Genomic DNA, 25,141 nt, shown 5'->3' with positions numbered 1-25,141 from the left:
ATTTAATAGGAATGTATATGTATAGCCTACATCAGATTGCTTGCCATCTTGGGGAGAGAGGTGGAGAGGGAAGGGGAGAAAAATTTAAAACTCAAAAGCTTATGGAAGTGATTGTTGATAAATCAAAATAATTTTTAAAAATTTAAAAAATTACTCTATTCACTTGCCATCTGCACTCGGTGAGCAACTCATAGTAATATCATGGAGAAAGGTGCCATTCTACTTCTCCCTTTTCCTTCTAACTTGGCTGGAATTTTCCATTGGTAAGAGTCACGTTGGTGGTCCTCTTCTCCAAAGAGCACACTCCCTTCCCGCCCTTGCCTAGCTGAGGTATTACTCTATCCTCCCAGTTCTGAAGGTGAGACTGATCCTGAGACAAGGCCCTGGGCCAGGGTAGGTGGGGATCACTTAGCCCTACAACTCACCCTTCCCACCTCAGATAGGAATTGCTGGAATGGCTGGGGAAAGTCCTGACCACAGAGGAGTTCCACCAAAGCCAATAGGAAAGGAAAATTCCCCAGCATGCACTAGAACAGAATTGGGTCAGTGTCCAGCTTGTGTAGCCATAATGTTGGATTGTTCTTCCAACAAGACCTTCTCCATTGGCTCTGGGAAGGGGGAGCAGAAGTTTACAGGGGTTCTCAAAGTGTGGTCCAAGGACCGGTGAGAGTCTCAACCTTTCAGAGGGTCCACAAAGTCAAAACTATTTTCTTAATAATAATAAGACAATATTTGCTTATTTAAATACTTCTCCCTTTTCCAAGTATCTATCTGTGTAAGGCCAGATTTTCTTCATACATTTCAACCACACAGCAACACATCTCAATAGATTGAATGCAGTAGCAGATGTGACAATCCTGCTGTCTTCTATTAAGCTAGACATTAAAGAGATATGCAAAGATATGTAAAACAATACCACTCTTCTCAATAATTTTTCTTGTTTTGGAAAATGTATATATTTCATTAAAATATGTCAACATGTAATGGATTTGCTATTGTTTTTAAATGGATTAATAAATATTTTAAATGAACTAATAAATAAGTATGTACAATTTTTATCAGTTTTAATTTGTAATACAATAAATATAAAGTTATAACCCAGATAAGCAAAAGCTTTTTGGGGTCCTCAACAACTTTTTAAAAATGTGAAGGGATCATGAGGCCAAAAAGTTTGAGAATTCCTGACTTGCTATCTTGGAGTCAGTCCAATCATGGCAACCAATTAGAGGAGCTCTCTGTGTCCCCAGAATAAGATTTACCTTCATGAAAGTTTTTTTTTTTAATTTTTTTAATAATAATTTATTTATTTTGAGTTCTCAACATTCACTCCCACAAGTTTTTGAATTCCAAATTTTCACCCCATTTCCTCCCTCCCCCCACCCCAAGATGGCATGCATTCTGAATACCCCTTCCCCTGGTCTGCCTTCTCTTCTATCTCTCCCCCTCCCTTCTCTTATCCCCTTCCCCTTCTATTTTCCTGTAGGACAGGATAGACTTCTGTACCCCATTTCCTATATTTCTTATTTCCCAGTAGCATGTGAAAACTTTTTTTAAACATATGTTTTTAAAACTTTAGGTTCATGAAAGTTATATTTAGACAAAGACACATTCCCTCTAATCTCATCAAGTTGATTAAACGGGTGAATGAGAAGATACTCATCAAATTGATCCTGAACTTCCTTAATAAACTTTTTTAAAAATATAGAAACCTCTTTTATATACTACACAATTAGAGTTTCTATTTACCCTTTCATATCCTACTCCCTGATTGTATTTTACATCTAACCCTTTAAGGTTCACAACCTACTCTCTTTTTTTCTTTTTTGCTAGGCAATGGGGTTAAGTGACTTGCCCAGGGTCACACAGCTAGTACGGTCAAGTGTTTAGTCTGAAGCCGGATTTGCACTCAGGTCCTCCTGACTCCAGGGCTGGTACTCTATCCATTGTGCCACCTAGCAGCCACCTAACTGCTCCCTACAACCTACTGTCTTTATGACAACCTTGTAAGGTGGTTGTTCAGTCATGCCCTACTCTTTGTGACCCCCGTTGGGATTTTCTTGGCAAAGATACTGGAGTGGTTTGCCACTTCCTTCTCCAGCTCATTTTGCAGATGAGGAACTGAGGCAAAGAGAGTTGAGTGACTTCCTTACACAGGTAGTAAGAGTGTCTGAAGGCAGATTTGAACTCAAGAAGATGAGTCTTCCTCATTCTAGGCCCAGCAATCTATCCATTGCACATCCTAGCTGTAAGGTAGATAGTTCAGATTATTTTACAGCTAAAAAAAAATTGAGGGGGAATTGACTTACCCAAAGTCACACAGTAGAATATAAAATCAAAGGGGCAGCTAGATTGCACAGTGGAGAGAGCAACAGCCCTGGAGTCTGGAGGACCTGAATTCAAATCCAATCTCAGAAGCTTACTAGCTGCCGGACCCTGGGCAAGTCACTTAATCCTAATTGTCTCCAAAAACAAATAAACAAACAAACAAAACTAATAAGCCAATGGGGTGGGTATTTCAAGTACTATCACCTCCATTTTTACAAATGAGGAAAACAAGGCTCAGGGAGAACAGGGGAGATGCCCATCAGGATTCAGATGTCTTGACTGACTCCAAGTCCAGTACACAATACTGCCTTTCAAATCCACTATAAATTCCTTATCTTGGAACCACGTTTTAGTTGTTTGGTTTTTTCAGAGCAACCATGGCAATGCAGCAGAATTTGGTCACCCCCATTCCCTGGGCTCTAAACAGCAAGCATTTCTTTTGGAGCTTTTCTTATCGTGAGCTCCCAGCCTTCCTGTATCTGTCCATTCTGTTCTCCTCCTTTTCCTACTCCTTTCCTCCCCTTCTCCCTCCCTCCCTCCAGGATCAGCCAGCCTGCTAGCCTAACCTTCCTGTCATTCTGCTGCAGCACTTAGACCCTAATACCTATTTCCTGTAGATGCTGGAAGCCTTCTGACTGGTTTTTTAACTGTCTTGTACCACTGACAACTGCCAAACTGTGGGTTTGCTTGGTCACATTTATTTTCTTTTAAGTAATCATCGTTTTTTACTATAATATATATTATTTGTACAGCATCACAGTATGGTCTATCCCAAAAGCTGCATTAATTAAAATTTAGTGTCCCCATAGAAGGAAATGGGAAGCCACTCTAGTATCCTTGCCAAGAAAACCCCATGGACAGTATGGGTGTACGAGATCACAAAGATTCCAATACAACTAAATGACTGAACAACAAATGTCCCACTAATGAGAGAGGTGATAATCCTGCTGTGCTCTGAGATGATCACTGAACTTATCTGGAGTTATGTTTTCACTACTGGGCACTATATTTTCTTTTAATTGTCATAAATTTAACAATTAACTTCTTTGATACTTCAATGGACCTATAATCTCTCATGGATATAAGTACCCTTTTCCCTCCAAGGGTGCAGATTGCACAACCCATTCATTGCTCATCTGGTTCATTCCAGACACGGTAGATAGACAACATAAGGAAACAAAGATGGGAGAAAGGGAAGGGGAAAAGCATTTATCAAATGTCTACCATAAGGGCAGCTAGGTGGCACAGTGGATAGAGCATTGGTCCTGGGGTCAGAAGGACCTGAGTTCAAATTCTGCCTCAGACCAGACACTTGACACTAGCTGTGTGACCCTGGTTAAGTCACTTACCCCCAATTGCCTTAAAAAAAAAGTCTATTATGTATCAAGACCCTACTATGTGGAGACCTATTTTTTTGTGCCAGGCACTGTGCTCAGAGCTCAACAAATATTATATCATTTGATCTCACAACCCTAGGAAGAGAGGTGCTATTATTATACCTACTTTACAGATGACAAAACTGAGGCAGACAGAGGTTAAGTGACTTGTCCAGGGTCACATAGCTATTAAGTATCTGAACCCTGATTTGCACTCATATCTTGTATGTCCAGAACAGCAAGTTGGTCAATATGGCTGGAGGAGAGCAGTATGTAAGAAGACTGAAAAAGCAGAAGGAGCCATGAAGAAATTTTAATAGCCAGTATGATTCTAGGCATAAGAGAAAACCACCACAGTTTATCAAGCAGGAGACAAGGATGTGCCAGTAAATATTCAACAACTGGATCTCCAAAAAGTACTCCCCAGTATACTTTTAAGCTTAATCTGAATTCTAAACATTTTCTTAAATCTGGGCAACCAATGGAACAATAAATCAAGCCCTGATTTATAGTTTGGGGATCCCAAGGTGTAATGCCTGCACTGACAATTTAACAATCAGCTAGTGAGAGCCAGCTTGACTGACTGCAGCACACCTGTGGAAGGATGTAACATGATTAGACCTGCATTTTAGGAAAATCACTTTGTCAGCTATATGAACATAGGATTGGAGTGACAACAACTGAGTTATTAAGGGCCTGAATTAGGATGGTGACTATGTGAGTGGCAGAATAACAAAGAAATCCATCACATCGAGATCCCACTTTCCTAGCTCCTCCAAAAAGTTCTAGAGCACATACCACACGAACTCCTCTGCATGAGTCATTTTTCTGGCTCAGATTGATTTAGGGAGACAGAGATATCTCAGAGGAATAGACATATACAGACAGAGACAGAAAATATGAACCTCTGAAAAAAAGAGGATCAGCATTTTAAAAAAAAAATTTAAACAGAAAGAAGAATTTGAAATGGACACTGAGCCAGAACCCAGGGAGAAAAGAATTAAGTGGAAAAGTTTCACTACACTGACTGACCTGCTGTTTGTCTAATGCGACCCTCCATCCTCCATTTCTTCATCTTTGTACGGTAGTTGTGGAATGCTTGACCTTCTCACTCTCATCTCCAAGTTAAGTCAATTTTTATATTTAACAAGGTCAATTCAATAGTGGGTATGAGGGAGGATAGCAAAAAATATTTTGGAAAATATTATTTAGTGGTATGAAATGAGACACCAAAAACTTGTTGGACACCTGGACACTTAAGTTCTTCCTTTCTTCCTTCCTTCCTTCCTTCCTTCCTTCCTTTCTTTCTTTCTTTCTTTCTTTCTTTCTTTCTTTCTTTTCTTCCTTTTCTTTCTTTCTTTCTTTCCTTCTTTCTTTTCTCTTTCTTTCTTTCCTTCTTTCTTTCTTTCCTTCTTCTTTCTCTCTTTCTTTCTTTCCTTCTTTCTTTCTCTCTTTCTTCTTCCTTTTTCTTTCCTTCCTTCCTTCCTTCTTTCTTTCCTTCTTCTTCTTCCTTCCTTCCTTCCTTCCTTCCTTCCTTCCTTCCTTTTTTTTCCTTTTTGCTATTGCCAAAAAAAAGTACTTGCTAAAATTCATGTAGACATGAACTTCTTCCTTTTAATATCATACTCAGTATATAACCTTAGTAATGAAAGTATTGTGACTCATTGTATATTGCCACACTGCTCCATGAAAAGCTCATAATGGAGAGCCAACAATACTTTAGAACTGGCCACTGCATCCTTTTTAAAAAAATTTTTTTTTTAGGCAATTGGGGGTTAAGTGACTTGCCCAGAGTCACACAGCTAGTAAGTGTCAAGTGTTTGGTCTGATGCTATATTTGAACTCAGGTCCTCCTGACTTCAGGGCCAGTGTTCTATCCACTGTGCCACCTGGCTACCCCTGGCCACTGCATCTTAAGAGACACTAACAAACTGGATCAGGAACTAGGATAGCATGTCACAGAAGTACAATTGAAAGATCTGGGGAAAGTTTCACCTGAGGAGTGAAAGAAGTAAAGCAAAGCCTAAAATACTGAGTACAAAGAAATTTGCAAACCAATTCAGATAGAAATATTTGAAAAAAAAATCATGTCCCCCTTATGTCTTTCATTGGGCATGTCTTATCTGAGCCTACTTGATTGTAGGTTCCTGCAGAGCTTTGTATTTCACACACTTTGCACATAATAGATACTCAGTAAATGTCTATTGATTACATGAATGTATGAATGAATGGTACCAGTTTCTCCAGTTAGAAGAGAGCATAGATTGGTTGGGCGTTTTTTTAACCTCTCTCATTTTACAGATGAGGAAACAACATCGAATTTAGAGGGGTTACTTAGGGTGAGGCAGGACTGACTAGAAGCCAAGTCTTCTGACTTCTAGTCCAAATTTATGGTTCTATATGCATCCCTTGTTTTCTTCAGGGACTTCAAAGGGTCCGTGAAGGGGCCATTGGAAGACGCTGGTTTTGAGAAAGGATTTTAAGAATGCAGGAAGGAAAAAAATTTAAAAATTAAAAAAAGAAGGGAGGAAGAAGGGACAGTCATAGGAGTAGTGGACGGGTAGTGTAAGTTAGGTGAGGTAGGATTTCTCCACTGCTCCCCTTCTCTCAGCTCAGTTGATATCATCATAGAATGTCATCACAAATGATGAGGTTTTAATGTGTTAACAAAACTAGCATCCTATGATCTCTTTATAAAGAATGAATATCCTTAGAGGGGGAAGGGGATAAGAGAAGGGGGGGGAGAAATAGAAGGGAGGGCAGACTAGGGGAAGGGATATTCAGAATGCATGCCATCTTGGGGGTGGGGGGAGGGGCAAGATAGGGTGAAAATTTGGAACTCAAAATCTTGTGGAAGTAAATGTTGAAAACTAATAATAAATAAACTTAAAAATAAATAAAAATTTAAAAAATAATGAACACCTCTCTGAGTAAAGAAGGACACAATTCGGGTTAGCTGAACAAATAAATTAGCTATGCCCCTAAGAATTTTTTTTTTAAACTAAGCCTTGGGAGATTTCAACTAGATTGTTGTGAGACTAGAAGAGGGAATTTCTCTTTCATTAGCAATGTAGTTTTTGAAGATGAGTCCCTCTGGCCTCTCAAGATTCTTATAACTTTATCTCTACCTACCTTTGCAGCCTTTTTACACAATACTCTGCTTCATGTATGCTACACAGGCTAATTTGTTGTTCTAATAGGACCCTTCATCTTCCATCTTCACAACTTTGTAATGGTGGAATGCTCGACTTCCTTCTTCCCCACCCCTGAGCTTCTCTGACTTCTTTTATTTCATTTTTTGAGGCAATCAGGGTTAAGTGACTTGCCCAGGGTCACACAGCCAATAAGCATTTGAGGCTGGATTTGAACTCAGGACATCCGGACTCCAGGGCTTGGTGCTCCACCCACTGTGCCACCTAGCTGCCCCTACTTCTTTGAAAACTCATTTCAAACCTCACCTTTTTGGTGACTACTTCTCCCATCTCCTCCCCAATAGTGCTTTCCCTTCTGAGATCACCTTCCATCCACTCTCTCTGTATGTCTTGTAGGTACCTAATTATTTAGATACCTACATTAGAATGTGAGTTCCTTGAGAGCAAAGACTGTTTTTGCCTTTCTTTTGCCAGCACTTAGTATAGTCCCCAGCTGCTAAGATCTTAGTTGTTTTTTCTTTTTTAACGTTAAGATTCAAGCCAGTTTTTACACTCTCCAAGCCACCATCATCAAGATGCTTCTTAATTCCTTTTCAGTTCCTGCCATCAGAGTGGTATCATCTGCATATTTGAGATTGTTGCTATTTCTTCTAGCAATCTTAATTCCAGCTTTTGATTCATCCATCATGGCATTTCGCATGATGCACTCTGCATACAAGTTAAATAAAGCGACAATATACAGCCTGTCGTGATCCGTTCTCAATCTTAAACTGATCAGTCGTTCCATGGTTGGTTTTAATTGTCGTTTCTTGGCCGGCATATAAATTCTTCAGGAGACAAGGAAGATGAGCTGGTACTCTGATCTCCCTGAAGACTTACCATATTCTATTGTGATCCACACAGTTCAAGGCTTTAGTGTAGTCAATGAAGCAGAAGTTGATGTTTTTCTGGAATTCCCTTGTTTTCTCCAGAATCTAGCGAATGTTGGCAGTTTGGTCTCTAATTCCTATGCTTCTTTGAAAACCAGCCTTCAGGTCTCTTCCCACTCTAGTGCATCCTACATACTGCTACCAAAGTCATTTTTCTTAAGCACACATCTTTCTGTCATTCCCTTAATTAACTCCAGTGGCTCCCTATTGCCTCTAGGGTGCAATAGAAACTTGTCTGTTGCGCTTGTAAAGACCATCACAACCTGGCCCCAACTTAGCTTTCCAATCTCAACAGACCTGACTCCCTTGCACACTGTTATCTAGACAGACAGCTCTTCTCCCTTTTCTCCACACAGGGCACTCTATCACCTTTCTCTGTGTGTGCCTTTGCATTGGTCATTATACATTGCCTAGAATCCTTCTCTTCTCACCTCCACCTCATTGACTTCCTGGATACAGAGACAAAAGGTCCCTGCCCCCAAGAATCATAGGCTCAAATTCGGAACAAGTTCCAAAGGGCAATCAAACTGCATACCCTCTGTCCCAGCAATACCACTACTAGGTCTGTATCCCAAAGGGAGCATGAAAAAGGGAAAAGGACCCACATGTATTTATAGCAGCTCTCTTGGTAGTGGCAAAGAATTGGTAACTGAATGGATGCCCATCAATTGGGGAATGGCTGAACAAGTTGTGGTATATGAATGTAAAGGAATACTATTGCAATATAAGAAATGATGAGTAGGTGGCTCTCAGAAAAACCTGGAAAGACTTACATGAACAGATGCTGAGTGAAGTAAGCAGAACCAGAACACTATACACAATAACAGCAACATTGTGCAATGATCAACTTTGATAGACTTGGCTCTTCTCAGCAATACAATGACAAATTGTATGCAAAGACAATTCCAAAAGACACATGATGGAAAATGCTATCCACATTCCTGAAAGAACTATGGAGTCTGAATGCAGATGGAAGCATACTATTTTCACTTTTTTCATGATTTTTTTTCCTTCTGCAAATTGTAATTTTCTTTTTTTTTTTTACAAACTGTTTCTTCTTTCACAATATGATTAATACGGAAATGTTTTATATGATTGTACATGTATAACCTATATCAAATTGCTTACTGTCTTACAGAGAGAGGGAGAGAATTTGGAACTCAAAATTTTATTTAAAAAAAGGAATGTTAAAAACTGCCTTTATATGTAGTTGGAAAAAAATAAAATACTATTAAAAAAAGAATCATAGGCTTAATCATGATTCTAGAGTGCTAGTGATGAAACATGCTACCCACCTTGAGGTCCTCTACCTTGAAGTCATTACCAGAGGTTAATGCAGGTGACCTCTGTCACCTTCTTGACAGAGGAGTGATAGATTGAAGATTTCCTTCAAGACCCACTTAAAATTTCACCTTCTACAGGAAGCCTTTCCTCATTCCCCTTTATTCTAATGCCTTTGTTCTTTCCAATTTATTGTGTGTGTACCTATATCTATACACAAAATCTTGTGTGTATATAGATGTTTGCATTTGTCTCACCCATTAGACTGTGATCTCCTTGACAGCAGGGACTGTCTTTTCCCTTTCTTTGTATCCCTAGTAAGTAGCACGGAGCCTGACATGTAAGTAGACATTTAATGAATTGACTAACTGAAGATGCAGAATGAGACATATTTTTTTTGGACATGGCCAATGTCAGAATTTGTTTTGCTTAGCTATGTATATTTGTTACAAGAGTTTTCTTTTTTTCTTTTTTCTCCCAAAGAAAGACAGGAGGTAGGAGGGAAAGGAAATCTAGAACAGGAGTTTCAAGCCTCTCAGCCCCACTTGGGCTCCCTAGGGAGAAGAAAACAGAAAACCAAAAGGAATCACAGACCAGCAGAACAGCTTTGCAAGTTTCACGTGGACTTTATTATATACTTGAAAAGCAAGCTCTGAACAATATTGACACTTTCATATACAATCCTCTCTTGTTCTACTTATAGATGGAGATGCTCACTTTATTTGGTGTTTGTTAAATTAAGAACACTTTTTTTAAGTAAAAAAAGAATCATGGGATCATATATGTCTGGAAGAGACCTCTGAGGCCATCTTGTCCAACTTACTCATTGTACAGATAAGAAAACTGAGGCCCAGGGAGTACTGAGTGACTTAATCATAACTAACTTTTACATAATGATTATTTACCCCCTTTACAAATATTTTCTCTTTTGAACCTGACAACAACCCTGGGAGGTAGGTGTTAGTACTATCTTACCCATTTTACAGATGAGGAAATTGAGGCAGACAAAGGGTTAAGTGATTTGCCCAGGGGTCACAAACTGGTTAAGCTTCTGAGACTGTATTTGGATGTATCTGACCTCGGGTCTTCCTGACCCCAGGCCCGGCTCACAATGCCCTCCCCAGCCACCCCCTTGCTGACTTGCCCAAGGCAAGACAGCTCTCTGACACCAGAAGAATTCGAATCCCGGTCTGGTAGCAGATGGAAGAGGCAGCGGCCAGGTACCTTTGCAGGCCAGGGCAAGTCACCTGTCCTTTATGCACAGTGGGCTCCCCTGAGGACCCAGTCTGGGAGTGTACGAGATCTCAGGGACAGGGCGGTGGGGAAGCCGAGAGCTCCGGAGGAGGGGGGAGGCCCCCGCGGGGAGGAAGAGGAGGCGGGGCAGTCCCGCCCTGGGAGGAGCTTGGCACAGCCGGGGGCGGGGCCTCTAGGTTGGCGGAACCCTTTTCGGCCCCTCCCGCGCTGCCGCCCGGACGCATTTCGCCGGCACACAGCCGCCCTAGCGACGGGCGCCTCGTTGCTAAGGGACGGCCTGAAGAACGGATTCCTGTGCGCATGGAGTCTGGAAGTTGCAGACCCCAGGCCTCCTCTCCAACCCTGCCTCAGCCTCTGATAGTGCGTACGGAGTGGGGATGAAGGTGGTAGGGAACGTGGGAGGGGGGCGGGCTAGGGAGGAGAGCCGAACGCCTGCAGCGTTGGGACACCGATTCCCGTACCAGAGGCGGGGGCTGGACAGGGCCCCCACGAGACTTCCCCCCCCCCGGTCAGACTGTAGCCCCACAGCGGAGGGGCGGCCACCGAGGTTCCCCCTTCGCGGCCCTCGCTGGATGGTGCCGGGGCGAGGCCCACGGCTCTGGACTGGAGGACTTGGGTTCAAATCCAGCCTCGGCCATCTATGTGCTCTTGAGGTTAACTTCCCTGAACCTCAGCTTCTTCATCTGTGAATGAGAGAATAGAACCCCATGACTCACAAAAGCCCTTCCAGCCTCAGATTATAGTCCTAAAAGATTAGATAACCGTTAAATCCCAGCTTCCAGCTTGAATCTTTATGAGCTAATGACCTCCATCGTTCTGCCTCTCTCCCCTCTCCCGCCTTTGTTGGGTTTCCTGGCCCCTGATGGGGGGGGTCCTCTAGAAGTAAGGCTGATACCCCTTCTCCTTCCCTGTCTCCCTCTTTCCTTTTCCCTCCATTAGTCACCCCACGGGCCCTCATGATGCCTTTTACTGGCTCTTTGTGTGACGCTGGGAAATCACTTCCCTTTTTTAGGTCTCAGTTTCCCCATATGTAAAATGAGGAGGTTAGATTAGATGGTGTATAAGGGCCTTTCCAGCTCTGACATTCTATTACTCAGTGAGTCATTCTTTTATGTGTGTGTATTTATGTGTGTGTGTATAATATATAGTTTAAAATAGGTGAAATTGTCATCACAAAACTAGAAACTCCAAAGAAACAGATTATCCAATGAATGGATGAAATAACAACATGTTAGTGGAATCTAAAATTACCCTGAAACATTTATGAGGAGGATGAACTAAATTACCTCTGAGGTTTCTATGCATATCATTTGTTCCTAAGAATGTTTGCACTACTGTACATTTTTCCAATTGGAAAAAATGAAATTAATCTCAAAATTTGAAAAGTTCTTTTGAAAAGAAAGGTTATTTTATAAAACTTTTTGCTATGGAATTATATGGCCAATGAGAAAGAATAACTAAATATATTATTACTAATTGCAGTGACTAGCAAGGGGCTATCTGAATCACTTCTCCCAGAACAAACTTTGGAAATCTTCAGATATATCCATTTGCCACACAGATTTAGTTAGGATTTGGGGTAATTTTAAAAGTTATCTTTTTATTGTAAAGCCCTACAAATGCTTTTTTAAAAAATAAATTTTATTTTATTTTCAGGTCTGCATTTTCTTCCTCCTGCCCCCCCCACCCCCCCCAAAAGAAAGAGAAAGAAAATTTATTATGACTATACAGTCAAGGAAAACAAATTCCCACACTGGCCAACTCGAAGATGCTTTTTACAAATAAAATGTTGGCACTTGAAGAATTAAGAACCCAGTCAAATTATTTCAGAATGAGACCAGTGCAATTACAGTACCAAATATAGGGGGGGGAAATGCCATTTTTGTTTACTTTTTAAATATTTGTCATAGTCTTGGGAAAAGGAATAATTTGGTAGATTAGGAGTCCGGACATCTTGTCTACTTCAGCAAACATTTAAGCAGCATCTGCTATATGCAGAGTACTCTCTAGCCACAATTGAGGTGTATCCCTAGAAACAGTTCTTCCTAGAGGAAATAAGTAGAGATATTCACAAGGCAGAGTTTCTTTTCTTGGGGCTGTTGCTTCCCATGAATTCCTTCTTATCTATCTGGAGAGACCAAACCCCTTTGGAGAGGAGGAGGGGAGTGATTCCCCTATCTCTGTTTAGTTCTCCTAACTTCATAGAAATCTGAGTCCAGGTGTCTGGTTTTTTATCCCCCTCCCCTCCCACCTTCTGTAGAAGATTACATCCTCAATCATCTCCTCCTTCTTTTCTCTGAAATCTTCGGCCATTTCTCACTTCCAGGTTCATTTCTTCTGCCTTCAAACATGTTACCTAAGCCTTTACTACCCTTAAAAAACCTTCACTAATCCTACCATCACACTGAAGCTCTTATCCTCTGTTTCTCAACCAAACACCTTGAAAAAGTAGTCGATGCTAACCGTTTCCATTTCTTCTCCTCTCACTGAGCTGTTAACAGCTCTTTGCAATCTGACTCCTGACTTCTTTAAACTGGAGCTGCTGTCTCCAAAGTTATCAATGTTCCCTTAGTTGTCTCATCTGCAGTCCTCATCCTTCGTCTGCTTTTAGTACTCTTGGTGATTCTCTCCTCATGAATATTCTGTCTTCTCTGGGTCCCCATGATCCTCCACCTCCTGTCTGACAGTTCCTTCTCAGTCTCCTTTGCCAGCTCATCATCCGTATTACACACCCTCATCTGGAAGTGTTCCCCAGGGTTATGGCGCACACTCTCTTCTCTGTGCTCTGTCTCTTAGTAACCTCATCAATTTTCACGAGTTTAACTACCAGCTATGCAGATGGCTCCCAGTTTTTCCCCTATCTTCAGTCTTGCATCATCAGTCATGTATTAGGCATTTCAGACCAAATGTCCTGAAGACACCTCAAACTCAGCGTGTCCAAAATTGTGCTCATCATCATCTCCCCCAAACCTTTCCTGCTCCAAACTTCACTGTTTCTGTTGAAGGCATCACCATCGTTCAGGTTTTTCCACCTATATATACAATCAGTCACCAAATCTTGCTGTTTCTGCCTTCACAACATATCTCATAACTGATCCCTTCTTTCTATTCATGTAGCTACCACCTTAGTTCAGGCCTTCAACCCGCCCCCCTCCTGAATCCATAGGTTATTACAGCAGCCTCCTATTTTGGCATTCTTGCCTTAAGACTTTCACTACTCCAGTCCATTCTGCACAATTGCCAAAGTAATTTAACTTATGTACAGATGTAACCATGCCAATCCTGTAAAACTCTCATTATCTCTAGGATAAAATATAAACTCTCTAGTTTTTAAACCTCTATGCATCCTGACCCCAAGCTATTTTTCTAGCTTCCCTGGACATTACTCCACCTCCTGAACTCTGCTCTCCAGCCAAACCCACCTTCTCTCTGTTTCTTTCATATGACACTCCTATCTCCCATCTCTGTGCTTTTACATTGGCTGTTCCACACGTGGGGCACACTCCCCTCTTACCTCCTCCTCATAGAGACCCTTCCTTCCTTTAAGACACTATCTTCTTCATGAAACCTATCCTGTTCCTGCTATTGTCCTTCCTCACAAACTACCTTGCATTTAACTACTTTGTATATATTTGTATTTATTCACTTTATACTTAGGCTGTATATAATATGTATTTATTGTCTCCACCAATCAAATGTAAACTCATTGAGAGCAGGTACAGTTTCACTATAATTGGACCAAAAAAAGCACCACTTTATGCAAAATCTCTCAATAAAAAAATAGGTTTGTGGTTCCTCCTATTGGTTTTAATTTTTACTTACAACTTCACTAATGTGAAAATATTTTTAATGGGTATGTAAACGTAAAGCCTATATGAAATTGTGTGCCGTCTTGGGGAGGGGGGAGGGGAGGAAGGGGGAGAAAAATTTTCAACTCAAAAGCATATGGAAGTGATTGTCGATAAATCAAAATAAATTAATAAAATTTAAAAAAAAATAAAGGTAGATAGCCTAGGTTTCTGATACATAATTATATTATTTAAAGTCATGGTTCTTTCATTCCATTTAGGGGTTATTCTTTTATCAGAGGCTCTCCCATAATAAAGAGTTGCTGTTCCTTTTGGGGAATTTTTCCCTATCTGACTTTTAGGAAATAATTTGACTTCCTTCTTGAAAAAATCTGTGGACATCATTCCTGGATGTCATTCAATGTAGTGGCACCAACTCCCTTTGCCAGCCTGAAACTCAGAAAATTAATCAAATGAAATTTATTTGAAAGATTAACCAATAGGATTTGTGGTGCACCTCTGGGATAGTAAAGAAACCATCTGCTAAAAAAAAATAGGTTTGAGGCAAAATGCTGAAAAATTTGGTGACACATTAGGACAAAAAAAAGATAGGAACCTAGTTAAAAACAGTAGCCCAGTTTTGTTAATGTCAAATGGTTAAGAAATACACAAATACTATCACAGATAGTGGACACTTCCTTGGACTGCTGCTTGACCTCCCTCTCACCCCCCTCACCCCTTTTCAGCAGCACACAAGGAAGTAGTTGGGAGGGCTGAAACTCTGAGCTTCTGCCTTAAGGTCTTATCAGAAGGGTTTAAAAATGGTATGGATCAGCCCTTCTCTGCCCACAGCTCCTGCTGCGCCAGAAGTACAATAAATATGGCACTGTTACCTTGACAGACATCTCAGGTTTGCTTCTAGAAGTTGACTTTGGAAAGGTTACTGCTTGTGAGTTATTGCAAAATGATGTAGTTTTCTGCATTCTCACTCTTAGTCCCTGGAAGAAGTTGGGCAGAAGCAGACTTGAAATTAGCATGATGTTCAAAATGTTCCCTAATGTATCAATCACATTGGAACAAATTTACATTTTCAAAACAGTCATTTTAGCAGAACTGATTTTATTGTTTCATTCTTCATCCTTTTATCTCCATAGTTCCTGGCACATAGAAAGTGCTTAAATATTTATTGGTTCATTGATTCATTCATTCATTGGTATGAAAAGAGAATCAAAAGGCACCACATCTCTTAATTACTAACCCAGATGCCTAGTGGCAAGCCTTCTGACCATCTGCCCTTGCTTCTTCGTCGCTGGTAAAATTGTTGTTCTTGTAACATCCAGGTGATATATGACTTTTGCAGATCCCCAGGAATGCCAGCTCAGATGTGCCAGCAGGGGCAGGTGGCATTGGCGAAGGTGTTGACCGAGTGCTTTGAACCATGGGCAAGCTCCAGAGCAAAATCAAACATAACACCTACAGATACAGGTACAGTGACCTTGCTGTAACCCAGGGCTCCCCAGGCTTTCCAGCCCAGAGCCATATCACTAGCCAACACTTCACCCTTCCACTGAACAAAACAGCTTAGAGAGGGTGGCCAGGGAGGCTGAATTACCATCCCTTGAAGGACAAATTGATGTGTTCCTGTTGGGCTGGATAGGTCCCAAAAGTCTTGACATTGCTAGTGCCTCTTTCTAAGTTGGGAAAGCCTGCAAATCTTTGTGGAAAATTACCTGAGCACTAACAAGACCTGTTTATTTGTCTGTATTCAGTTTATCTGAGCATTTATAGAGAAATAACAACTCCCAGTTCTTAGCAAGCCTTTTAGTGTCTGATTGCCCCAGCATTTTCTGTGCTTATGTTGGCCCAACATACCCATTTCACTTCAGATCATTCCTTTCCCTAGTCCCAGTAGCTTCTTCCTCTACCCTCCTGAAACTTCCACCCTTTGATTTAACTGCCCTCTTTACCAGAACTGAAGGATACGTGGAGGAGAATGGATCTACTAAAGTGGTCCAGGAGTACAAACAAGCTCACACTGATGCTGTCAACTCAGTTACTGCTGTGAATTCAGACATTTGTGTTTCAGGAGGAAAAGATAAGGTAAAGATGACAGTGCCAGTTGTTCCATGGGTGAGCAGAATAATTAGAGTGGCTCTGGGAGAACAGATTTGATTAAATGTAGTTGATAATCTTAAAATTAGAATTTAAAAGTTTGGAGTTAGAAGTATCTACAGTCTGCAGTTACAGATTTAGGAACCATTGATTTGCTGAATGAGATTGTTCAGCTTGTTCTGTGCTGGTAGCTTTCTCTCTCAGGTTTGAGGAGCCATGTTCACACCTTATTCTAGCACTCCCCTCCCCATCATATTTTTGCATGTGATCGCTTTATTTCCTATGTTTTTTATATTTTCTTTCATTGTTTGGAGGCAGTTGGGGTTAAGTGACTTGCCCAGGAGTCACATAGCAAGTAAGTATGTCTGAGGTCACATTTGAACTCAGGTCCCCCTGACTCCAGGGCCACTGCTCTATCCACTACGCCACCTAGCTGCCATTATTTTTTCTTAAAAGTCCAAAAGTTCTGGAAAACGATTTGGACTTTTTCAAGAAAAGTAACTAAATTGTTTATGCCTTTTGACCTTCTCAGCATATGGCCTAAGAAGGACAAAGATAGAAAGGTACAATATATACCAAAATATGCATTGAAGCATTTTTTGTGTCAACAAAGAAGTAGACACAAAGGAGGTGCCCATCAATTAGGGAATGGCTGAACAAATTCTTCATCTGTGTTCATGGGCAGCTAGGTGGTGCAGTGGATAGAGCACCTAGAGTCACGAAGATTCATCTTCTTGATCTCAAACCTGACCTCAGGCACTTACTAGCTGTGTGACCCTAGGCAAGTCATTAACCCTGTCTGCCTCAGTTTCCTCATCTGTAAAATGATCTGGAGAAGGAATTGACCAACTACTCTAATACCTATGCCAAGAAACCCCAAATGGAGTCAAGAAGAGTGTGAAGTGACTGAACAACAAAGAACAAATCATGGTATGCAAATGTGATTTTTTTGGCAAAGGTACTGAAGTGGTTGACCATTTCCTTCTCCAGCTCATTTTACAGATGAGGAAACTGAGGCAGACAGGGTTAAATGACTTGCCCAGGGTCACATAGCTAATAGGTTCCTGAAGTCAGGTTTAAGATCAGGGTAATGAGTCTTCCTGACTCCAGGCTGGGCAGTCTATCCACTGTGTCATCTAGCTGTCCCCTGCAATAACATTAATGAAAAGAACAATTAAAAGAAGCCATACTCTAGTAATTATAATACTCAAATCTCAGTCTTGGAGAACTAATAATGAACTGCCTCTCTATATGGCAGAGAGTTGAGGCACTGCAGGGTTCAGAATGTTGTGTACATCAGTAGATGTGGTCACTGTATTGTTGTTTTTGCTTAACTTTTCATTTGCTACAAAGGAGATTCAATTTCTTTTTTTTTAATTAATTTATTTTGATTTATCAGTATTCACTTCCATAAGCTTTTGAGTTTTAAATTTTTCTCCCCCTCCCTCCCAAGACGGCACACAATCTGATATAGGCTATACATATATATTCCTATTAAATATATTTTCACGTTAGTGATGTTGTAAGTAAGAATTAGAACCAGTAGGAGGAACCACAAGAAAGAGGAAACAAAACACGACAGAAAGAAAAAAACAGCAAATAGTATGCTTCAATCTGCATTTAAACTCCATAGTTCTTTCTTTTGATGTGGATAGCATTTTCCATCATAAGGCCTTTTGAGATGTCTTAGATCCTTGCATTGCTGAGAAGGGCTAAGTCTATCAATATTAGTCATTGCACAACGTGGCTATTGCCGTGTACAGCGTTGTTCTGGTTCTACTCACTTCATTCAGCATCAGACCACACAAGTCTTTCCAGGTTTTTTTAAAGTCTGCCTGTTCATCATTTCTTATATCACAATAGTATTCCATTACATTCATGTATCACAGCTTGTTCAGCCATTCCCCAATTGATGGGCATCCTCTCAATTTCTAATTCTTTGCCACCACAAAAAGAGCTGCTGTAAATATTTTTGTACATGTGGGTCCTTTTCCCATCTGTATGATCTCTCTGGGATGCAACCCTAGAAGTGTTATTTGCTGGGTCAAAGGGTATGCACATTTTTATAGCTTTTTGGGCAGGGTTCCAAATTGCTCTCCAGAATGGTTGGATCATTTCACAACTGCACCAACAATGTGTTCCAATTTTCCCACATCTTCTCTAACATTTTTCATTTACTTGTTTTATCATGTTGGCCAAGCTAAGGAGATTCAATTTCAAACAGGAATGAATGGGATATATTCATAACAAAACATATCAGTGACTTTTTTTTTGTCTTAATCTTAAGACCTTGAAACACAACAAGGTCTTAACATTGTTGTAAGTTTTATTTGCCAATAAATTAAAGTATATTCATAATGTTTTATTCTTTTGAACACTTTTAAAATTCAAAGCCCCCAAGAAAGGGCTCAGGTTCCCATTTAATCTTCAGATTCAGAACCTTCCTCATCTTGACTAATCTGGAAATAACGTAGTTCGTAAGTCTCCTTGTCAGATGCAACCACACAAAGCCAATCGTGAAGATTATTCTTAAGATATTTCTTGGTAAGATATTTTAAGTATCGTTTAGAGAACTGCTTCTCTGACACAGCAGTGATCTTATTCTTGAAGCATTCAATATGAACAACATTCCCTAGATTCCCCGTTTTTCCATTGACTTTAACTTTCTCCTTCAAGAATTGCTCAAGATTTCCAGAATCAAAGATTCCATCTTCAACTGGATGAGTAAGGTCAAGGTTAAACTTCCAAGTTGATCTCTTAGCCTTCTTATCTTTTGGCGGCGCCATCTTGCACACACTTGTCGCAGAAAGAGCAACTTTTTTTTTTTAAGGCCAGTGCATTAACCCTTAACTTCTGCAAACTGTCTTTTGAGTTTACTTTATTAGACCCTTTAGATTTCAGCTTAGCTTGTGTGGAGAGGAGAAAAGATGAGTAGGAGGTCATCTAGAAAGTGATGAGAAGTCAATGAAGTGAATTAAATGGAATCAGGGTGATATGATGTGTCAAAGGAAAGGGTGAAACCATTCACAGTGTGGAGGGATGAGGATGAAGAATACTAAGAGTAAGTGGCGTAAGGACAGGGGCCTGTGAACGATAGGTATAGTACTTGAGTATTGATTTGAATCAAAAGGTAGTGGTCAAGTTAAATGGTTCTAACTACTTTCTCCTCAGATGGTTGTGGCCTACAATTGGAGATGTGGAGATATAATGAAACAGTTCAAAGGACACGAACGGGAAATCACTAAGGTGTGTTCAATTTAATTCAACAGTCATTTTAAAATACCTGCTATGTGCAAGGTACTGCCCTGGACTCTGAAGATACAGAGGCAAATCCAAAGCCATCTCTGTTTGCAGTGTTTACAGGGGATGGGGGTAACCACAGAAGTGAACTTTATAGAAAGAAACAGAAAGTGATTTTTAGGATGGAGAGAATACTAACAACTGGGGGGATCAGAAAAGGAAGTTAGATCTGAGCTGTATGTGGAAGAAAGCCCAGATGAGGAGGGAGGGAGGGAAGGGGGAAGGAAGTACATTCCAGGCATATGGAGGACCCCTGGCAGAGGCACAAAGGCAGAGGGGCAGAAGATGAAATGTTGCATAGAGCAAACAGCTGGCAGGCCCATTGCAGGAGTGGAGAGTGTGTGAAGGGGAATGATGTGAGTCAGACTGAAGAGATAGGCAGAAGCCAGCCTGTAAAGGGCTTCAAATGCCAGCCTGAGGATTTTTGCATTTTATCCTAAAGGCAATAATAAGGAGCCAAATGAAGATTTTCAAATAGCAGAGTGGTATATGTGGTCAGATGTTTTATGAATATCAATTTGGCAGCTGTGTGGAGAATGGATTAGAGAGGAGAGACCAGAAGCAGAGACCAGTTAGCTATTAAAACAGCCCAGGTGAGTGGTGATGAATTGTCATTGTATAGGGAGTTTGTCCAACCTCTGGGGAAAAAAAACCCAAACTAATAAAAGAGTAGTTAGTACTACATAATTAGTGGTTCCATATTACTTGTAGAATTAACCATAAACTCTTCTGTTTGTCATTTAAAACTCTTCACAACCTGGCTCCAACCGGCCTTTCTAGCGCTTACTATACACAGCCCAGTCAAAATGCCATCTTACTGTTCCTGTCCCATGACCCTCCATCTCTTATCTCCATACCCTTACACTTCCTCTTCCCCATGCCTGCCAAGTACACAGGCCTTTTTTACCTCCCCCTTTTAGAGTACCCAGCTTCCATCTAAACTTAGCGGAAGCACCACCTTCTAGAAGAAACGTTTCTTGATTTCTCCAGCTGCTAGTATCTCCCTCTCCAAATTAACTTGTATTTATTTATTTTATATATACTTTACGTATGTGTATAAATCTTATATCTAAATTAACTTTATTTAGTTTATATGTACTTTACATACGTATATAAATCTATGTCTAAATCCATATCCCTATCCTTATCTATATATGTTATTTCCCGCATAGGGTATAAGCTCCTTGAGAACAGAGACTGTTTAATTTTTATCTTTGTATCTGCATTACCTAGAACAGTCCCTGGTATATCACAGGCACTTAATAAACACTTATTGGCATTTGTTGACACCTAAGTGGCACGGTAGGTAGAATGCTAGCCTGGAGTCAGGAAGACCTGAGGTCAAATCCAAGCTCAGACACTAGCTGTATAACCCTGGACAAGTCACTTAACCTCTTTCTGCTTCAGTTTCCTCAACTATATAATGGAGATAATTTTAGCACCTACCCCCCTCTCTCCCCTTACCCCCCCCTGCTGTTATGAGGATTAAATGGGATAATGAAGCACTTAGTACAATGCCTGACATATAGTTGGCATTTAATAAATGCTTATTACCTTCTCCCTTCCCCCTGATTAATTGATTGACTATTTAATCCTAAAGAAAAATACTAGAGGTATTGATATTGTGAGTCCCTGCTCCAGGAACAGAAGAACATCCTACTTTTCCCGTTATTTTTGCTTAAGTGTAAAACATCTGACTTTTTGCTTGTACTCTCAGTAGCTTAGGTGATGGTTGAGAGAGAACAGAGCCAACCCTTCCCCAAATCAAAGTACCCAGGAAATTCAGCCAGACTCAAACTGGTCAGCAGAGTTTAAATTGAATGCATGTGACGTACAAGGGACTTGTTATGTGTTCTCAGAAATGTTGAGAGCAGCATAAGATAAGGAGAGAGACTGTTGTCTAGTTAGAGAGACAGAATTTATAGACAAGAAAAGCTAAATAAAACTAATGAATTTAAAAAATAGAGCAGAATCTAAAGGCATTATATGATAAAGTGCCAAAGGCACTTTTCTGCATAGAGCAAAAAATCAGTGCTTCAGGTGGTCAGAGGGGGAGAACTCTCTGGGCCTTTGTTGGTCAGGAAGAGTTTCACAAAGGAGGGAGGATTTCAAATGGGTCTTAATGGATAGGTAGGGTCTCAGGCGAAGAGATAGGGAGCAGCACCAGCAATGGTATGGAAAGGGGGAATGAAACTGACCCTGGCACCTAGTGATCTTTAACAAGTTCCCAGTTTGTACATCCTCAAGAGTTTGAGAGATCCTCATTGTAGCTATTCTGTTGGCACAAATATTAACTTCTGTGTGTTGTACAATTCTTGTTCATCTCTCCCCACCCCACGCCCCAATAAATCTGCCATAGAGGATCTACCTAGATTGCTGAAGACCTTCTTCTAGAACTGTTTTTAAAAACACATTTCACAGACATTGCTATAGCATCTCTGTTGTTCATCAGTTATCTTTCATTCATGACCAACATACCTTCTTTTCTAATAAAAGATATTTCCTTAATAAATATATTACATGCCACTTCTTGGGCATAATTCATAGTTGGCAATATGCTACAATCATATTAACCTTTTTCCACCTACAGTTTTAATTTCATGTTAATTGTGGTTTTAAATTATTCACAACCATATAGCATCAGAATAAATATACTGGCATCAAGAAGATTGGCTTTTGTTGCAAGAAATAGCTTCAGATCACTGAAAACATTGCAGTTTCCCAGATGCAGTCCAGCCCTCTGTCTTCCTCTCTTCAATTCTGTGTCTAGCTCATTATCCAAATGCAGTGCCCATCAAAGATATATGTACTGATGAATTAACTTAATGGACTGCTCATCCAGCTTCAGCCATAACCTAAGAAATATGCAGTCTTTGTACACTTGGGGGTTTTGTGTGAATTACTAGGTCCATCTCTTTTGAATGATTATGAATCTCATTAAATGTAAGCTCTGCGGTACTCTGGGATTTGATGAAGTCAGCTCAATTTCAGCTGACAATAGACACATTTGGAGGGTTTCATCATCTGTAGGGAATCCTTCTTACATTTTGCCCTTACATAATCATATCTTCGATGGTTATGGGAAACACATTTGGGAAGCGTGTATGTCCCTATTTTATGCTTTGCTTGATATTGATAATCAGACGATTGTTGGACGAAGTTATCTCTGTGTTTGCATCAATCAGAAATCTTGTGTGGTTTTAATGTCAGGGGAAATGCCTTGTTAAAGGAAAATCTTTAAGGCTATGTTTTGTTATGTCATGTTGAATGCTTTTTGGTAATCAATAATCAACACAGTGGGATCTTGGTATTTGCTGTACCTTTCAATTAGTTGTGTTACTGGTTGAAGATTATCTGTGAAAGCTTTCTTGTTTCAATATCATTTTGTTTCCAGGAAGAATATGCTGGATATATGTATAGATTGTCCGTATCAAGATTTTTTTTTTAACATGAGAAAAGTGGGCTTAATGGAATAATAGTTGCTGATGTCTTTCTCATCATTTTTGGGAAGATAATGATAGAATCCAAGATTTTTCTCATTCTCCTGGTATCTTTACCTACTTTACATGTAAGACAACTTTTTACCAGCCATATTGTATTAGGGGCAGCAATTCCACTAAGCAAGAGGAAGAAAAACAGTGACCTTTCTCCCTTAACTCAGTTTTGTTCTTATTCCTTTACTCCTTTCCCCTTCCTCTGTGTTTCAGCCAAATTTGCCTCCTTATTGTTTCTGACACTGCACATTCTATCTCCATGATGCTAGGTAGGCTGTCTCCCATTCCTGGAACATGATTCCTCCTCATCTTTTCCTCTTAGACCTTAATCTCCTTCAGCTCGAGTGCCACCTCTTTCACAAAGCCTTTCCTGATTCCCCCAAAAAATTGTTTTGTATTTACTTTACAAATACTTTTTGTCTTCTTGTATGCATCTATATCATTTCCTCTGATAGAATGTAAGGTTCCTAAAGGCAAAGACTGTTTCCTTTTTTGTCTTTGTATTTCCAGAGCTTCACACAGTGCCTGGCATATAGTAGGTGCTTAGTAAATGTTTATTGGTTTATTACTTAAATGATGTGACAAGAGTGGGTAATGACAGATGGCCAACCTGAATGCTGTGTCAGAACCCATTAAATGTTAAAAATCCTATATTAAGATGGAGCTATGTGCATACTTCCTCATTTCCTGTCTTAGATCTATCATTTTCTATTTCCACTATGAATCCAACATCAGGGAAAAATCCTAATGCTTGTCTCATAGTTCCAGAGAGCAATTCCTTGTGCCACATCAACTCCATTTACAGCTACAATCCTTCAGCACATAATCTAGAGGAAGACCTCCAGCAGATTAAGCAGATAAACTTGAGTATATATGGGAGAACCTAGACACGGCTTATATACGTTTAGAAAGTGTGGGTGAGCTGCCAACTCCATCAGTGGAAGGAGGAGGACGTATGAGATCTACACATCCATCGAAGTATTGTAGTATCATTTCCTCTAATAGCTTATCAACTCACTGGTTGTAAGCCAAGAGGGCTATCAGTTACATTAATGTTTATAGATGATCTAGAAACTATGATCCTTAGTACCCTCTGCCCTTAGCATACTCTGCCAGCATCACTGTGGAGGTAGAAGGGGTCAGTAGAGGAATGAGGGTCTTTTTATATTTCTCTTTGTTTCCGGGGTTACCATAGCCAAAGCATTTATCACCTAGTGACCAGATTTTTTGTAATGAGTTTTTCCATATTTAGGGTAGTCCTTGGACAGCATGAGTAGTTGGTCACTAGGAATTACACTAAAAGCCTTTCCAGTTTTGTAGAACCTGCTAGAGCTAGTTCCACTCACATGGCCTTCAAGAACCAAGGATCACCACCATGCTATGAGGAATATTGGGTAGTTTTTTTTGTGTCTGTAGGAAAAGTTCTTAATGTGCTACTTTTAATAAGAGAATTGTATATATATCTTTCCTCTCTTTTTGAAATTAAATCTATTCTGGACATAAAACTATGGATCTTTTGCCTTGTTTTCTGAACAGGTAGCCTGTGTTTTTGGAACAAACCAATTATTCAGTGCATCTCGTGACAAGACAGCAATACTGTGGGAGTTGAATGGAAATTTACAACCAATACAACAGTTTTTGGGCCATGATATGGTTGTTACTGGATTAGCTGTGAGTCCAGGTGAAGCCTGCATCAAACTTGTTTCTCACCTGCAAAGCTTTTCCTATGAGTGTGCTTTCCTAAGTCCCATTTAAAATCATAACCTCATGGACTCTCTTCTTAAAATCATTTATAGATTCTTCACAGATATGTACTGGTTCTCGGGACAATACTCTCTGTATGTGGGATATAAAGACTGGAGAATGTCTTCAGAAAGCTACCATTTCAAGAAACCTGGTAAGAACCGGGTAAAAAAATCTCTGTCTGTGGTAGGCAGTATGTGGAAGGGGCAAGAACATACTGATGGGAAGTCAGTAGACTTCCAGGGCCTAGTCCCAGCTCTGTTACTAACTAGCTGTGTGATATTAATCAAATAACTTCATCTCTCTGGGCCTTATTTATCAAATGAAGGGATTGAAAACAAGAATCTCTTAAGGTACCTTTCAGCTTTAAGAGTTATGTTTCCATGA

At 40.2% G+C, this 25,141-nt stretch overlaps 1 protein-coding gene and 1 pseudogene across 1 annotated transcript in view; one reads left to right on the top strand and one right to left on the bottom strand.

The window, feature by feature from the left end:
- The first annotated feature begins 10,464 nt into the window (after positions 1 to 10,464).
- The window catches only part of WDR31 (WD repeat domain 31), a 28,063-nt gene continuing 13,386 nt past the window's right edge, over positions 10,465 to 25,141 (top strand). The window contains exons 1-6 of the mRNA XM_020965655.2: positions 10,465 to 10,677; positions 15,466 to 15,590; positions 16,076 to 16,205; positions 19,389 to 19,463; positions 24,548 to 24,692; positions 24,808 to 24,908. Of these exons, the coding sequence (XP_020821314.1) occupies positions 15,544 to 15,590; positions 16,076 to 16,205; positions 19,389 to 19,463; positions 24,548 to 24,692; positions 24,808 to 24,908 (498 nt within the window). The 5' untranslated portion in view covers positions 10,465 to 10,677; positions 15,466 to 15,543. The remainder of the gene's footprint in view (positions 10,678 to 15,465; positions 15,591 to 16,075; positions 16,206 to 19,388; positions 19,464 to 24,547; positions 24,693 to 24,807; positions 24,909 to 25,141) is intronic.
- LOC110193701 (ribosomal protein eL22-like pseudogene) lies at positions 18,567 to 19,021 on the bottom strand (annotated as a pseudogene).

Source organism: Phascolarctos cinereus, unplaced genomic scaffold, assembly GCF_003287225.1.
Source record: "Phascolarctos cinereus isolate Bilbo 61053 unplaced genomic scaffold, phaCin_HiC Scaffold_2;HRSCAF=192, whole genome shotgun sequence".
NCBI classification, from domain to species: Eukaryota; Metazoa; Chordata; class Mammalia; order Diprotodontia; family Phascolarctidae; genus Phascolarctos; species Phascolarctos cinereus.
This window is presented reverse-complemented; position numbering and strand designations above follow the sequence as displayed.